The 15,648-nt window shown below is 41.9% G+C and overlaps 1 protein-coding gene and 2 long non-coding RNA genes across 6 annotated transcripts; 2 read left to right on the top strand and 1 right to left on the bottom strand.

The window, feature by feature from the left end:
* Window positions 1–41: 41 nt before the first annotated feature.
* On the top strand, window positions 42–4,289 carry LOC146258076 (uncharacterized). Its single transcript, XR_014729796.1, has 5 exons — window positions 42–722; window positions 988–1,109; window positions 2,635–2,681; window positions 2,864–3,756; window positions 3,906–4,289. It is a non-coding gene; the product is annotated as an uncharacterized LOC146258076 (long non-coding RNA).
* A 4,028-nt stretch (window positions 4,290–8,317) lies between these two features.
* LOC146258077 (uncharacterized) lies at window positions 8,318–9,697 on the bottom strand. Its single transcript, XR_014729797.1, has 3 exons — window positions 9,592–9,697; window positions 8,597–9,206; window positions 8,318–8,445 (listed from the first exon to the last, which is right to left on the bottom strand). It is a non-coding gene; the product is annotated as an uncharacterized LOC146258077 (long non-coding RNA).
* On the top strand, window positions 8,627–15,648 carry LOC146258078 (troponin I, fast skeletal muscle-like). 4 transcript variants are annotated; one of them, XM_084672948.1, is made up of 8 exons: window positions 8,627–8,702; window positions 9,903–9,935; window positions 10,104–10,140; window positions 10,592–10,723; window positions 10,932–11,021; window positions 11,111–11,284; window positions 11,407–11,496; window positions 11,615–11,836. In XM_084672948.1, exons 2-7 carry the CDS (start codon window positions 9,928–9,930, stop codon window positions 11,479–11,481), a joined length of 516 nt encoding a protein of 171 aa, XP_084529074.1. In that variant the 5' UTR covers window positions 8,627–8,702; window positions 9,903–9,927; the 3' UTR covers window positions 11,482–11,496; window positions 11,615–11,836. The 4 variants fall into 4 exon arrangements, with proteins under 4 accessions (XP_084529074.1, XP_084529075.1, XP_084529072.1 ...); XM_084672949.1 differs by lacking the exon at window positions 8,627–8,702 and having other exon boundaries at window positions 9,893–9,935; XM_084672946.1 differs by lacking the exons at window positions 8,627–8,702; window positions 9,903–9,935; window positions 10,104–10,140; ... (3 more) ...; window positions 11,407–11,496; window positions 11,615–11,836 and adding exons at window positions 13,117–13,315; window positions 14,497–14,529; window positions 14,647–14,683; ... (2 more) ...; window positions 15,233–15,406; window positions 15,505–15,648.

The raw sequence follows: 15,648 nt of genomic DNA on the forward strand, positions 1-15,648 counted from the left end.
TATCTACCTGTCTATCTATCTATCTATCTACCCAGCCACTACAATGTTCCTCCCTCCAGGACTTGGCGTGCATGTCAGTTGCCAGTGTCTTGTTCTCCATGCAGAAGCTCACGTGTGCAGCACTCCAGTGGGACACACACAGGCACCCCTGTCAGGTGTTCAGTCTTCATTGATTGGAATGTGTCTTGTATCTGTCAGATTAGCAACAGGCTGACGTGTTTTGTAATGTTGTCCAGCTGCCTCTGTAATATTACCTACTCTGTAGAAGACTTGAAATATGCTGTTGGAGTTTATTGTAGGAACAGTTTATTATTCTCATATGATGTTGTTTAAGAACATGTCTCTGAAATCACTTCAGTGACTGTTTGTAACTCCACTCTTGAGACCATGACGACTTTATATATCTTGAATTTCAATGGTTTTGCTTGTTCCCAGTGTGCTAGGCCTGTTGCAGTGCTGGTGCTTTACTACTGACAGTAAGACAGTATCTGTGTAGAACCTGCTGTTGAAGCAACAGGACAGTCGAAGGTGTTTCTTTATATGTTCACTTACTGGCACAATATTGTTAAGTCTTCTGTGTGTAACAGACCTTCTCTCAGCCGAAAGGTGAGAATACACTTTTCAGCATTTTGTTAACCAATGAAATCTTGCACATAATCTGCTTTTGACTTCATTTCCCCATTCAACAGGCACAGTATATTCTGAAGATCTTTTGACATAAGGTAAATGTCTCCATTTGATAATGTTTGTTTGTGCGCAATAGACAATATGCCTGACACAATACTAACAATGATCGCCTTCATCAAAATCTGACAGTAACTGGAATGTATGGTATACACCGTAAATTTGTAGGCCATCTTAGTTAAATAAATAAGCAATACAACCATATTAACAATCTGTAAAGGTTAGATATTTATACTGCATGAAGGCTCTAGAGAGGGGGTTGTGTCTTGAGTTACTGAGGCTTGCTAAATCATTGGTCTACAGAAACTCCTCTTCCATACTGATTTCCTGACCAAACACAGAATGTGATTAAAACCCCCATTGCAGTTAAGCCTCTGGGGCAAACCTGATTGAAGTCCTGCTCAGCTCTCTGTCCAACGTAGCAGGTAAGCTCACATCCTGCCCTCTCCTCACTCTCCACCTCTCTACCTGCCCTGGTGTGCGTTCAGCACCACCGGCATCTAAGCCGTTCGTCTGTTCCTCCTGTTCTGGGTTAGTCCTCTTCCCTTCTGGAATCTTGAGATCAGACCACAGTACTCAGATCTCTGTGTGTTCATCAGAAAGACAGTGACATGGTCACAATGTGAACGTCACAGCGCCAACCTTCTAGAGCAGAGACCTGTGCCAACAGGCACACTGAAACAAAATTGATGCTTGATATTACAAGTAGACAATTTTGTCGTCATCGTCGTTATCTACTGCTTGTCCGGGGGTCGTGTCGCGGGGGCAGCAACCTAAGCAGGGAGGCCCAGACTTCCCTCTACCAGGCCACTTCCACCAGCTCTTCCTGGGGACCCCGAGGCGTTCCCAGGCCAGCCGAGAGACATAGTCCCTCCAGCGTGTCCTTGGTCTTCCCCGGGGCCTCTTCCCAGTGGGACGTGCCCAGAACACCTCACCAGGGAGGCGTCCAGGAGGCATCCTAATCAGATGCCCGAGCCACCTCAGCTGGCTCCTCTCGACGCGGAGGAGCAGCGGTTCTACTCTGAGCCCCTCCCGGATGACCGAGCTTCTCACCCTATCTCTAAGGGAGAGCCCGGACACCCTGCGGAGAAAACTCATTTTGGCTGCTTGTATTCGCAATCTCGTTCTTTCGGTCACTACCCATAGTTCGTAGACAATTCAATAATAAATAATTATTGCTTCCGTTTGTGATGTGAAACCACCAGTATGTTTGGTATTAGTATGAATGATGTTGCATTTGCATGAGTTGCATGATAATGCATATTGGTGTCTGATTGCAGATCGTGGCATTATCGCAATACCGCGTGTGCTACACCATTAATATATAAATCTTCAACTCATTTTGCAGTGATTCAGATGGGAAGATAAAGCTATGTCCAAAACGTATTTTTAGGCCAGTTTTTTGCTTAGTTTTTTGATATCTACATAATATCTATATCTAATTTAGTATATGTATAAATACGTACATATTTAAAGTAAATATACTGTCTTCACCATGTATCAACACACCCTTTGTGTCTTCAGACATAGCTCTTGTTTGTGTGACGTATGTAGCAGAGTAACTTGACAGAGCAGAGGAGCATGATTTCGGGACGTCACGACCCAGTCCCTCACAGTTTGTGCGTTCGCTCCCGGCTGTCTCAGTGATGCCGTCTAGTCCCTTCAGGATTAGGAGCACATGCCGAAGTGTTGGCTTATTAATGAGCCCCTGATGACAAGTGTGTCACAAGAGCCGTCCTTAGGAGACAGCTGGTTCCATTCTCTCACACTGCTCACTTATAGAAGGGTCCGCCCTTCACTGAGCTCATCAGCAGTTCAGATGGGAAATGAAATATGCATCATGCAGCAGGACTGGGATTCTGAGTCATACTAAGGTTTTTTTGTTTTTGTTTGGTTATTATTTTATTAAATTATGCAAAATTACTAAACTGTCATATTTTTCTTATGCAGATGTGTTCCTTTGGTGTTGAGGACAACCAACTGGCCAAGAGGTCTGAGTGAGTCCCATAATGCATCACTGCAACTAACAACTTCCAGTATCTATACAAAACATGACTGGAGCAGAAAGCAGAGTCTTGGTCTAGTACTGTTCATCATATTGCTCTCTACTGTTCCACATCTACAATGTGCCCCTTGGGTCCTTCTTTACTTTCACTCAGATTTTTATGTTCCGTTTTAGGAAGAAAATGTTGTCAAGCCGCAAGCATCATCTGAAGGTGAAGAGTTGTACTTCCATTTTAAAGGTTGCTGGTGTTAGTTGGCGCTGTAATCCCAATCCTGACCTGTTTATGTGTGTTGCCTAGAGCATGATGCTCCTGATCGCTAAAAGCCTGTAGATGCAGAGGAAGATCGAGTCAAGTACATGGAGGAGGCAGAGGAAGATAGTCAGGTACATGGTGGAGGCAGAGGAAGATAGTCAGGTACATGGTGGAGGCAGAGGAAGATAGTCAGGTACATGGTGGAGGCAGAGGAAGATAGTCAGGTACATGGTGGAGGCAGAGGAAGATAGTCAGGTACATGGTGGAGGCAGAGGAAGATAGTCAGGTACATGGTGGAGGCAGAGGAAGATAGTCAGGTACATGGTGGAGGCAGAGGAAGATAGTCAGGTACATGGAGGCAAACTGCCACCCCCCTGGACCTTCACATCTCCTCTCAGGAGCTACAGGTGACAAATCAAGAAAAACTGGTTGAGATCTTTGATTATCACCATGAAACGTCCTCAAAAGTTGTTCTCCTGCTGACCAGCTGCAGGAACTGTGCAAAAAGGTCCACCAGAGAGTGGATCAGATTGACGAGGAGAGATACGACTTGGCAAGGAAAGTTGGAAAGTGTGAGAAAGAGGTGCGTCCATGACCAGGATCCTGTTCTGAGTGTCTGCATATGGAGCTCCGGCTGGCTGGCCGTCAGCATTTCACACCCCGTCAGATGGATGACTTGAAGATAAAAGTGCAGGACTTGAAGGGCAAGTTCAAGAAGCCAGTTCTGAGGAAAGTGAGGATGTCCACTGACTCCACGTTCCAGGCTGGGCTGGCCTACAAGGCCTCCATGGACCTGAGAGCCAACCTCAAACAGGTGAAGAAAGAGCTCAAAGAAGAGGCGAGAGGCCCAATTTCAAAACCTTAATTTCTTTTTTCATCCCTGTTGAACTGACCTTTCCAGCATAACAGTGGCATGAATACTGGTCTCTCCTGAACTTGCGTTCTCTCCTGTCCTCTTAACAGAACAAAGACGCACTTGGTGACTGGCGTAAACACATTGAGGACAAGACTGACAGGAAGATGTTTGAGACATCCTAGAACCAGCTGCACAGCTCACAGTGTCTTAAGAACTCACCAACCCTGGTTTGACTTTGTCTTGGATGTATAATTGTGTTATGTTCACTTCGCAAAAACTTTTATCCAAAGCAACATGCAGGGTGGATTTGAACCTGTTGATCTGTAATCAGCACTCCCCTGAGTGTGATGGTAGAAGTCAGATGGGGATGATTCATGTGAGCATGCTGCTAAACTTCAGACTGACCCTTCTCATCACTCTGTGATTCTGATAACAGATGCACTTCCTCACTGTAAACATGCGTGTGAACAAGAATACATTATTCAGCATGCCGTTGTTTTCTAATAGTTCTTTTACTTCCATGGTTTCTTGACACAGCTCCATTTTAACTAGATCTTGATGTCACAGAACTGGATCAGTGTTTGCGTTGTACACTTGTGCTCGTTGTCAAGGCTTGGATAACAAGGCACAGACAAACTTTTAATGCCAACTAATTAAATACACAGCAGATTATTCTTGAAAGACTATCATCCTTTAGTTATTTCGTCTTATGATGTTAATGATGAATCCATGCTACATTAGTTTGTCTGAGCTGTGTTCCTCTTTCTCTAATCTGGGTCCTGTTCTTTTGCATCTCGCTCACTGGTTTCAGTACAAAACACAGTGACTCAGAAATCAAATGTAGGTAAGGATTATTAAGTTCACGTGATATCATTTTACATTTGATTAATTGTAGGTGATGTTTTCATATCACTTTTGTCTGATTCTTTACAGACTTACAGACAACTACGTCAGTCTTGTCCTGTGTCAATGATAGAGTGCAGCGGAGGAGCAGTAAGGATGTGTCGCCCTCTACAGGTGAGTGATAAAACCCTCTGGCAGTGTCCCACTCACACATTCAGAGGTGTATCCTCCCTGACTAATGTTTACTCTGTGGCCATATCTGTTTCTGTCTGGTCACTTTGCTTGATGTATGACTATGTTTAGCCTGTGTTCTCCACCTCTCTGTCACCAACCGTCTCTGGAAGAGGGGATCCCTTAATGAATTGCTCCTCACAAGGTTTCTGACATTTTCTCTCAAATTAGTTTTTCTGGGAGTTTTTCCTTGTCTTCCTTGATGGTTTAGATTGGATGAGGGGCAGTTCTATGGGCATATCTGAAGCCCTCTGTGACATTACTTGTTAAAAGGGCTAAACAAATACATTTGACTTGATTTCGGGTCAGGATGTAATGTACAGGTGGACCTGTAGTGTCCAGTTCTTAACTCTTTTACAAGATCTTTTAGGATCCTTTCATGTTATCTTGAAACATCTGAATTTACTTCAGCTACTCCATCCTAGTGTGGTCGCTGATCTTGATGCTCAGGAGAAAGTCAACTCACTGTTCAGATTACTCTTCATCCAGGTCTGCAGAGTTCAACGCTCTAGATGGATCAGGCTCAATGCTCTAGATGGATCAGGCTCAACGCTCTACATGAATCAGGCTCAATGCTCTACATGAATCAGGCTCAATGCTCTAGATGGATCAGGCTCAATGCTCTACATGAATCAGGCTCAATGCTCTACATGAATCAGGCTCAATGCTCTACATGAATCAGGCTCAATGCTCTAGATGGATCAGGCTCAATGCTCTACATGGATCAGGCTCAATGCTCTACATGAATCAGGCTCAACGCTCTAGATGGATCAGGCTCAACGCTCTACATGAATCAGGCTCAATGCTCTACATGAATCAGGCTCAATGCTCTAGATGGATCAGGCTCAATGCTCTACATGAATCAGGCTCAACGCTCTAGATGGATCAGGCTCAATGCTCTACATGAATCAGGCTCAATGCTCTACATGAATCAGGCTCAATGCTCTAGATAGATCAGGCTCAATGCTCTACATGAATCAGGCTCAACGCTCTAGATGGATCAGGCTCAATGCTCTACATGAATCAGGCTCAACGCTCTAGATGGATCAGGCTCAATGCTCTACATGAATCAGGCTCAATGCTCTACATGAATCAGGCTCAATGCTCTAGATGGATCAGGCTCAATGCTCTACATGAATCAGGCTCAATGCTCTAGATGGATCAGGCTCAATGCTCTACATGAATCAGGCTCAATGCTCTACATGGATCAGGCTCAATGCTCTACATGAATCAGGCTCAATGCTCTAGATGAATCAGGCTCAACGCTCTAGATGGATCAGGCTCAACGCTCTAGATGGATCAGGCTCAATGCTCTACATGAATCAGGCTCAACGCTCTAGATGGATCAGGCTCAATGCTCTACATGAATCAGGCTCAATGCTCTACATGAATCAGGCTCAATGCTCTACATGAATCAGGCTCAATGCTCTAGATGGATCAGGCTCAATGCTCTACATGAATCAGGCTCAATGCTCTAGATGGATCAGGCTCAATGCTCTACATGAATCAGGCTCAATGCTCTACATGAATCAGGCTCAATGCTCTACATGAATCAGGCTCAATGCTCTAGATGGATCAGGCTCAATGCTCTACATGAATCAGGCTCAATGCTCTACATGAATCAGGCTCAATGCTCTAGATGGATCAGGCTCAATGCTCTACATGAATCAGGCTCAATGCTCTAGATGGATCAGGCTCAATGCTCTACATGAATCAGGCTTAATGCTCTACATGAATCAGGCTCAACGCTCTAGATGGATCAGGCTCAATGCTCTAGATGGATCAGGCTCAATGCTCTAGATGGATCAGGCTCAATGCTCTAGATGGATCAGGCTCAATGCTCTACATGAATCAGGCTCAATGCTCTAGATGGATCAGGCTCAATGCTCTAGATGGATCAGGCTCAATGCTCTACATGAATCAGGCTTAATGCTCTACATGAATCAGGCTCAACGCTCTAGATGGATCAGGCTCAATGCTCTAGATGGATCAGGCTCAATGCTCTACATGAATCAGGCTCAATGCTCTAGATGGATCAGGCTTTGTGTTCTACATGGATTAGGTTGGATGCAAATGAAAGAAATAAGAGTTTTTTTCTTTGTGCTCCAGAAAGAGACATCATAATCAAGTGAAAACCAAACTCAAAGACAAATACTCTCCAGTTTCATTTGTTTTGGTGCTTCCTCAAATGCATAAAGTGAACACGGTCAGTTATCAGAAGTGAACACTGAACACGGTCAGTTATCAGAAGTGAACACAGTCAGTTATCAGAAGTGAACACGGTCAGTTATCAGAAGTGAACACGGTCAGTTATCAGAAGTGAACATGGTCAGTTATCAGAAGTGAACACGGTCAGTTATCAGAAGTGAACACGGTCAGTTATCAGAAGTGAACACAGTCAGTTATCAGAAGTGAACACAGTCAGTTATCAGAAGTGAACACAGTCAGTTATCAGAAGTGAACACAGTCAGTTATCAGAAGTGAACACGGTCAGTTATCAGAAGTGAACACGGTCAGTTATCAGAAGTGAACACGGTCAGTTATCAGAAGTGAACACAGTCAGTTATCAGAAGTGAACACAGTCAGTTATCAGAAGTGAACACGGTCAGTTATCAGTCACCAGCCCTCTCTAGGACATAGCAGAGGATCTCATGGTTGTCTTCAATGTGTTTAACCACTGGGGGCTAAAGAGCTGGGATTTATCACCAAACAATACTAAATAACATGTCGGGTTTTGTAATGTTTAGTTCCTCTTTAAGCATTTTAGAACTTAGTCCACTGTTCTTAGATAGAAATGCCCCAAACAGTTCTATTTTTCATGATCAAAAGGACAAAGAGACCTGGTTGGCCTCCCCAGTTCCAAGTCAAACATTGAATACACATAGAATACATAGAACATAGAATGAGCCCCACCCCACCACCTAAGTGGCCTGTTTGCAAATCAACCTTGTATCATTCAGCCTGTTCTCCTAAACTGTGCCTGTCTACTTTCTCCCCTCGTTGTTTAAACTGAAGTTTGGAGTGCATGGAGTTCGTGTAATTATAGATCAGACAGGACACCCAGGACGCTGAAGTACATCTCTGCGTTCTTTCTACCACCAAGAAGAACCACAAGATGTCAGTACATGACTTTCCTGCTTGTTTCACTTCCTGACTCACTCTCACTCTTGCCTTTGACCTTCATTCTCAGCTGCCAACAAACATTTCTCTCTTGCCAACTGCTTTTCTCTCCAGAGTCAGCCTGTCACTATGTGCAAACTGAGGAGGACTTGGTGCACTTGACACAAACTCAAAGACAAAAGGTCACCCCCCCCAGAATAGCAGCTAAACACAACTATATGCCACCTTGACATCAATTAAGTCAATATCGGCGTCAACTAATTGGAAGGAACATGGGTCTTCCTTTTAATGGTCTGTGAACTGTGTTTTGTTCAAAAAGGCTTTCGCCGTGTTCCGCCGTGTCTAACTTTAATCCTCTTCTCTGTTGCTCACTTGAAACTCGATCCCGTCTTTCAGAAGGAATGGTCAGGAATGTTCTGTGTCCTACTGTATCGTGTATGGACCTCAAGGCTCCTACAGACCCGCAGATAACTCATTGGAGGAGACATTTTATGAGGCCAGGGAGAAACGGCCTATGGTATTTAAGGAGCTCGTGGGCCTATTGGTCTAAGATGTGTTCACACCCATAAAAAGTACCTTGTTTTTCTGCTGAGCCAACACTTACCCACATAAAAACCCTGTAGATTTTTTCCACAGTCTGTGACTTGCCAGTGCTTCCCTTTCTTCCGCCAAGTGCCTCCTCACGTCCTCCTCTCCTTCTTCTCTCATAGGTGAGAATCTGTGTGTTCCGCTTGTTTTGTCTGCACTGGCTAAAAGGGAACTCTTTATTGGGTGATTACACACATAAAACGGATGCCATTTCACCTGTACATCCTTAGAATACAGATTATCGTGTGTCATTCAGTTACAGTTTGTGAAGGTGTTGGTGGTCATTTTGTCAGGCCTTTGATCCTCAAAGCCAGTGGATGCTGACAGCTTCTCAGACAGCTGGAAAGTTATCTGATCCAAGCCTGGCTTTGCTGGCTTGTGTTAGGAATTGTCACTCGGCTGGTACAGTACAGCAGCTCTTATGGCTAACACAATAATATGCTGCTAAAAGGGATAAATAGCCATTGAACTCATTCAGATGAAACTAGCCTACAGAACATGATGATCTAGAAAAGGACACAGATTGTCTGAGCTAGTCGTCGCCTTGACGGAGGCTCCAGTAGATGTGTTCCTATTCGGAGGGTTCTGCCTTCATCTCTGTCACAGTAGTTTGCATGTCCTGTTTCCTGATGAAAGATGCTTTTGTTTATAAGTCACAATCATTGTTAACAGGTGTGATTAGACACGTATGCTTATATATTGTTTTCTTCTTGTGATGGGTCTGAAAATAGTGACGCTTTAATTGAGTACTAGTAATTTATCTATATTCATCAAGTGATGGATTAATTTACGAATCTGTTGAGTTATTAAAGTTCAGTGTCTGTAACTTTGGAAATTGTACAAAGCAACTGTAAAAAAAATTGTCAGTGTTGACATTTGACCTTAACTAACTCAAATTAGCTCAATAACAACTCGCCTGGTCTCAGCTAACCACGCGAGGCTCCTGTTTCCAGTACAGACAAAAACTGGAACAAGACATTTCTAAATTTAGAAAAGTACTTTCTGACAAACCTGCGATGAACAGCGTCTGGTCCTAACAGCGTTTGGTCCTGTGCAAATCAGTGTGAAAACAAAATTCAGTAAAACACTTTCATGTTTTGTAAAGGGACAACTGTTGTTTACAATTAAACAGAATCAAGATTTTAATTAAAATTGAATTCTTAATTCTGAAGAAATAGAATGTTCACCAAATGTTTCTTGTTGATGTGCTGTAAGAGAGGTGAGATGAGATGCGCCGTGCGTCCTTGTACCATCTCAATCCTCGGAACCTGCTTCTTTCTAGCTCACTGATAGGAGTCCCATTGTCCTGTTTCTTTTAACAGGGGTTGAAAAACAAAAACTGCCAACATGTCTGAGTAAGTATGCCTTCTTTTGTTTGTAAAGAAATCACAAAATACACAGTGAAATATGTGGGGAAACATATATATATATGTATGAAGTAAACATTAAATTACACTTATTTACATGGATAATCTGCTTAATTATGTGAGGTTAGTGTACTTAAACTTAAACTATCATTACAGGAAAAAGATGACATCGAGCCGCAAGCACCATCTGAAGGTAAACATCTTGTCACAGCGTCACACGTGTTAGTAGGTCAGTGTTTGTAATCATTATGTATTGAATAGAAACAAAACAAAAATAGGCAGTCATCATTCAGGGTTGTTTGCAACATTTTCTATTCCAGTATTGAGATGGGAAGGTTAAATATAATCTACTCAAATGGAGGGTACAGAGAGAACACATTAACTAGTGTTTTTGCATTTAAAGTTATTATAGAATCGATCTATATTTTCACTACAGAACCATGACTTGTTCATTGTAAACTTAGGAGGTTTGAGTATTGTCTCTTGAACAAGCCCAAACCATCACTCTTTGCTGCTCAGCTAGACTTGCAGTCCTACCTCCACTAAACCCATACTCAGTACTTGACTGAATATGATTTGAATTGGATTCGACTCTAATCATTAGAGTGTGTGGTTTTCCAATGTCTCCATGCCTGTCCTGTCAGAGCTTGGTGCTTGCAGTGGCTGCTGGCCTGCTGGAGCAAGAGGTGAAGGACATCGCAGCAGAGAAGGAGCGCTTTATGGCAGAGGCCTGCCCCCCCCTGGACCTGCCGTCAGGAGGCCAGCAGGAGCTCATGGTACGAGGAGCCCCTTCATCCAACCTTACATCACAATCCATGTGTGCTACCATATTAAACCATCATGAAGCCTGGCACACTAGTGATGTGCTGTTACTCCCAATGTATATATATAAAAAAAAGTGTTGCTAGAAGATTTTTAGGCTGATGTCATTTTGGCAAGACGTCCAGTAATGAGTACTAGAATGATGTGTCTTTGTCCCAATAGGAGTACTGCAAAAAACTGGGTCAGTTGAGTGATAAGAGTGATGAGGAGAGGTATGATGCAGAGGCCAAAGTAACAAAGGCACAGAAAGAGGTACAGTCCATACACACGTGTCTATATATATATAACCAACTGTACTCCTGAGGTCACGCTTTGAAGTTGACCCATTTCTTTGTTCACAGATTGAGGATCTGAAGTTCAAAGTAACAGAACTGCAGCCAGTGAAGAAACCAGCTCTGAAGAAGGTCCGTATGTCCGCTGACTCCATGCTCCAGGCTCTGCTGGGCTCCAAGCACAAGGTGACCATGGATCTGAGGTCCAACCTCAAACAAGTGAAGAAGGAGGTCAAGGAAGACGTAAGTGACTGCAACGACATAAAACGGAAAAGGTTTTCAATCTGTAATGAATGCAGCTCTCTTTGAATAGTTTATCCTTCGTAGTGTCATGTCCTAAAATGAAACCCTGTCTTGATGTACAGACCACAGAAGCTGGCGACTGGCGTAAGAACATTGAGGATAAGGCTGACAGGAAGAAGATGTTTGAGACATCCTAAACACTTCCTCTTTAGGTTGGTAGCAGTTCTTTGGGAATATATCTCAAACTTTCTTTACTGAATTTAAATGACCTGTTTAATTTAAAACCTTCACATTTTAATGCAACTTTATTTTGTATTATACTACCAACAGAGGCACTTGGTGGCTGGCTTGACAACAAGGAGGGTGTGGCTGGCATGGATATCAGGAAGACAATGTTTCAGTGTACAACTTGATTTAAAGGACTAATAGGTTTTTATATTCAAGTTCCATCAAATGTTTATCTCATGTTGTTCTGTTGCAAAGAGGAGCTTGGCATCTTGTAAAAAATTGTCCAAACTGCAGTAATGTAATAAATGCTTTAAATTAATAGGCCCACAGTGTTAAGTTTTCTTCTTGGAATCTCTACATCCATCAAGGGACATTTCTTTGCACGTCAATTTGACTTTAGAGTACTCTGACACAGAAAAAGTTATTAATAATACTCAAAATAAAAAATTCTTACAGGCATTTTTGAACCATGCTTTATCTCAGCTGTTAGACAAAGCTGATACCACTTAAACTTTGATGTGTGAGCTTTTGTAAACCTTTTGCAAGGTTGGTAAAATAACTGTAATTGTTTAAACGTCTAAATGCTTTTTAAAACTCCTATTCTCACCTACTCACATCTCTCCCCTAAAGACTCCTTCAGAAACAGGAATAATCAATTTACAACTCAGACCTTCAATTATTAATATTAACTGACAATATATGCTTTTTCCCCAGTGACTTATCATTATTAGACCTACTGTAGCTACTGCATGCCAAATGGTGAGTACCAAATCATCTATCTTTTTTTTCTTCTTTTTTTTCAAGACTTTAAAGATCCTCCTTTATTGTACAACTTTATTATACAAACGTATAATAATGTTTTCCAAGAATGCTATTGAGGGTAACTATTGTAGACTAAGGTTTTAAGTATTTAAACACACATGAATATGTTTATTGATGACTTATTCCTTCATCCCTTTACTGTTCGTTGAATACTTCTTATTCTTCCTACTCGGGAGAAAAACTGCAATGGCTGATACGATTTCAAACACAAACTTCTGAACCACAAGATGTCAGCAGAGCACTATCTTTTCACTTTTCTTCTTTTAACACAAATGTAACACGCTGAATCTGATGTTATCCCTCAATCTATCATGTTCATATAGGCTTCCTGACCTGACTCATTCTGCCCTGGCACATCTTACTCTTGCTTTACTTATTTTATAAAGTGAAACCGTGGAAACATGAGTAACATTTTTAACAAGGGACATCTACTCTTTGGAGGCAATTTTGTGTGAAAAAAAAAAAAAAACTTTTTTAACTTAAACATATTTAATTTTGTTTTATTTTAATTGTAAATTTGACTTGGTTAAATGTACAGCTGTTGTTGTGTTCTGACAGAAGAAAACAATGTATCTTATTACTTTATTAAAGTATTTCAAGTATAAACATTAGAAATAGAAAGTAAATGTTGTCCCATGCATGTGATGTCCTGGTGTCCCATGCATACCTTTATTTAACTTTACTGAACTCTACTGAAATAAATAGTGAATTAGTTGGAGGTCTCTGAGCAGTTGTAATAATTGCAAGACGTCTTCCAGTAAAGAATATTTATGAGTTCATTAGGGCTGGGCTGGGTGTATTTCAGGATCTCGCTGGCCTATTGGTCTGACCTGGAATCCACTTCCATAAACAGGGCCTGCTTGACATGCTGAGGCAGCGCTCCACACCATATATACCCTAATTCATTTTTCACTGTGGCTTGAAGAAGTATCTCTCCTTCTTCCACCAGCTGGTCCTGCCCTTTCCCTCTTCTTCTCGTAGGTGAGAATCAATCTTTTCCTGCTTTCCAGCCACTCTCTCACTCTGTTGAAGTGTGTTATCGTTGGGATTACCTCCTCAGGCTGAGACCCAGGTAGAGCGCTGAGGCTCTGTCCTCTCTGTCTCCTCTCAGATTTAAAGACACTTTGGTTTACGACGTCACTTCAAATCTTCACAGATTTTTGCATTACCTGACGACACACTGAGCAAATTGATTGGGTGAATGTTGACTTTTGACCTTGCTGTGACAGCTTGAGAGTGATGGGATCTACGCTGTCTTGTTTTCATTCAGAGGAAATGCGATTGTGACCCTGCAAGTCCATGTTAAGCATGCTAAGCATTTACTGTTAGCTAGCTACTAGAGATATTGAGCCTAACTCAAAAAAAGATTAATAGCATATTTGGCATAGGTATTTAAGGAACAAGATTAACAGAATTATGTGAATTGATTATATTCCAAATTCTTTAATAGACAATAATTATTAATGTGATTTTGTGTCGTAAGAAAATGTGACGTCTGATGAAATGATGCATGATTAGTTGATATTGGTGGGTTTACAAGTAACTCAGCTCAGAGATGTCATGCAGCCACAATTATCATGTTTTGTTAATTGGTTTTAATTGTGCACTGATTTTCCCAAGTTTAAGGTTTTCATAATCAATATAATAAGATTTTTAATTCATTTAATGATTGTTTTGCTCATTCAGACAGATGTCTTTAAACTATGAAACTGTACAAAATTATTTTTAAATGATGTAAAAGGTAAACATGATGTTTTCAACATCAAATGATCTGCAATATAATCATGAAAACAAACTTCCCCCTAGTAATATTTTTCATGTTAAGAGTGTTCTCTGAAGAAATATTTGATAATGTGGCATTATTTAGTCTGATCAATTTTCCACATGTTGGCAAGCTTTAAAAGGGAACGTCTTATAAACACCCAGAGGACATGGGACACTTGTTCTCCCAAATTTAGCTCAATGAGAACGTCTGGCAGCAGCCAGGGAATGGGATCATATTTCCCTGAAAGATCGAGACTTTGCCAAGTGTTCACCAATCAGTTTTTAGCAAGTTTATTGACTCAGAAGATTGGGTCACTTGAACTGCACAAACAACCTATAAATACTACTCTAAATAGTCTGATATTAGTTACTAAATGATTCCCCTTTTACTCACATAGGTTGTGAACTAAAACAAACGGCAAGATGTCGGAGTAAGTACACATCCTTCTCTACAAAACAAATCCTAAATGAATGTTTCCAGTGAATACAGAGGTGCTCCACTTCTGGTGAAGTATACAAGTCTAAAATATGCGTTTGTTTGGTTACAGCAAAAAGATGTCATCCAGCCGTAAGCACCATCTGAAGGTAACCGGAATTCAAAACCCAACTTGACAACTTCAGGTACAGTAGGGTGTGTATTTTGTGCGGGATGCCTGACAGAGCTGCTTGTGTTGCAGAGCTTGGTGCTTTCGGTGGCCGCAGGGCTCCTGGAGGAAGAGGCCAAGCAGCTGGTTGTGGACAGAGCTAACTTCATGGCTGAAGCAGTTCCTCCTCTGGCCATCCCCTCAGGCCAAGCAGAGATCATGGTGGATACTTCCTGAACAGCACAATGATAATACACACATACTGTGTTGGAGATGACACTGGATGTGTGTGTGTGTGTGTGTGTGTGTGCTTTATATTGTCATTGTTATACTAATTATCTCACACATTTGTGTACCAATAGGAGTACTGCAAAAAACTGGGTCAGTTGAGTGAGAAGAGTGATGAGGAGAGGTATGATGCAGAGGCCAAAGTACTGAAGGCACAGAAAGAGGTAGAGTCCATAAGATCCTGAACATCAACAGGAGCCATATAGAAATACAGCAGACTGTTCACTGTAGCTTTGAAATGGACCCATTTCTCTGTTCACAGATTGAGGATCTGAAGTTCAAAGTGATGGAACTGCAGCCAGTGAAGAAACCAGCTCTGAAGAAGGTCCGTTTGTCCGCTGACGCCATGCTCCAGGCTCTGCTGGGCTCCAAGCACAAGGTGACCATGGATCTGAGGTCCAACCTCAAACAAGTGAAGAAGGAGGTCAAGGCAGAGGTAAGTGTCTGTGTACAACTGAAGCAGAAAACAACAGAAGGTTCCTGCGGGTATTGTGTCATTCCCTTGCATAATGTTACACGTTTTTTTTCTAACAGACCACAGAACAAGTTGGTGACTGGCGTAAGAACATTGACGATAAGGCTGACAGGAAGAAGATGTTTGAGACATCCTAAACACAGCACTGCTCTCTACACCCCACCACCTTTCTGTGTAAATAAATCATGACAGTTTTCCCTCCA

The sequence above is a fragment of the Hypomesus nipponensis genome, chromosome 14 (genome assembly GCF_054491055.1).
Source record: "Hypomesus nipponensis isolate SF chromosome 14, ASM5449105v1, whole genome shotgun sequence".
Taxonomy (NCBI): Eukaryota; Metazoa; Chordata; class Actinopteri; order Osmeriformes; family Osmeridae; genus Hypomesus; species Hypomesus nipponensis.

Bases quoted from the DNA above. Each gene is read 5' to 3' on its own strand.
- LOC146258078 (XM_084672948.1), top strand. The intron at 10,141-10,591 runs GTAAACATCTTG...CTGTCCTGTCAG, and splicing joins GCCGCAAGCACCATCTGAAG to AGCTTGGTGCTTGCAGTGGC. The intron at 10,724-10,931 runs GTACGAGGAGCC...TTGTCCCAATAG, and splicing joins GAGGCCAGCAGGAGCTCATG to GAGTACTGCAAAAAACTGGG.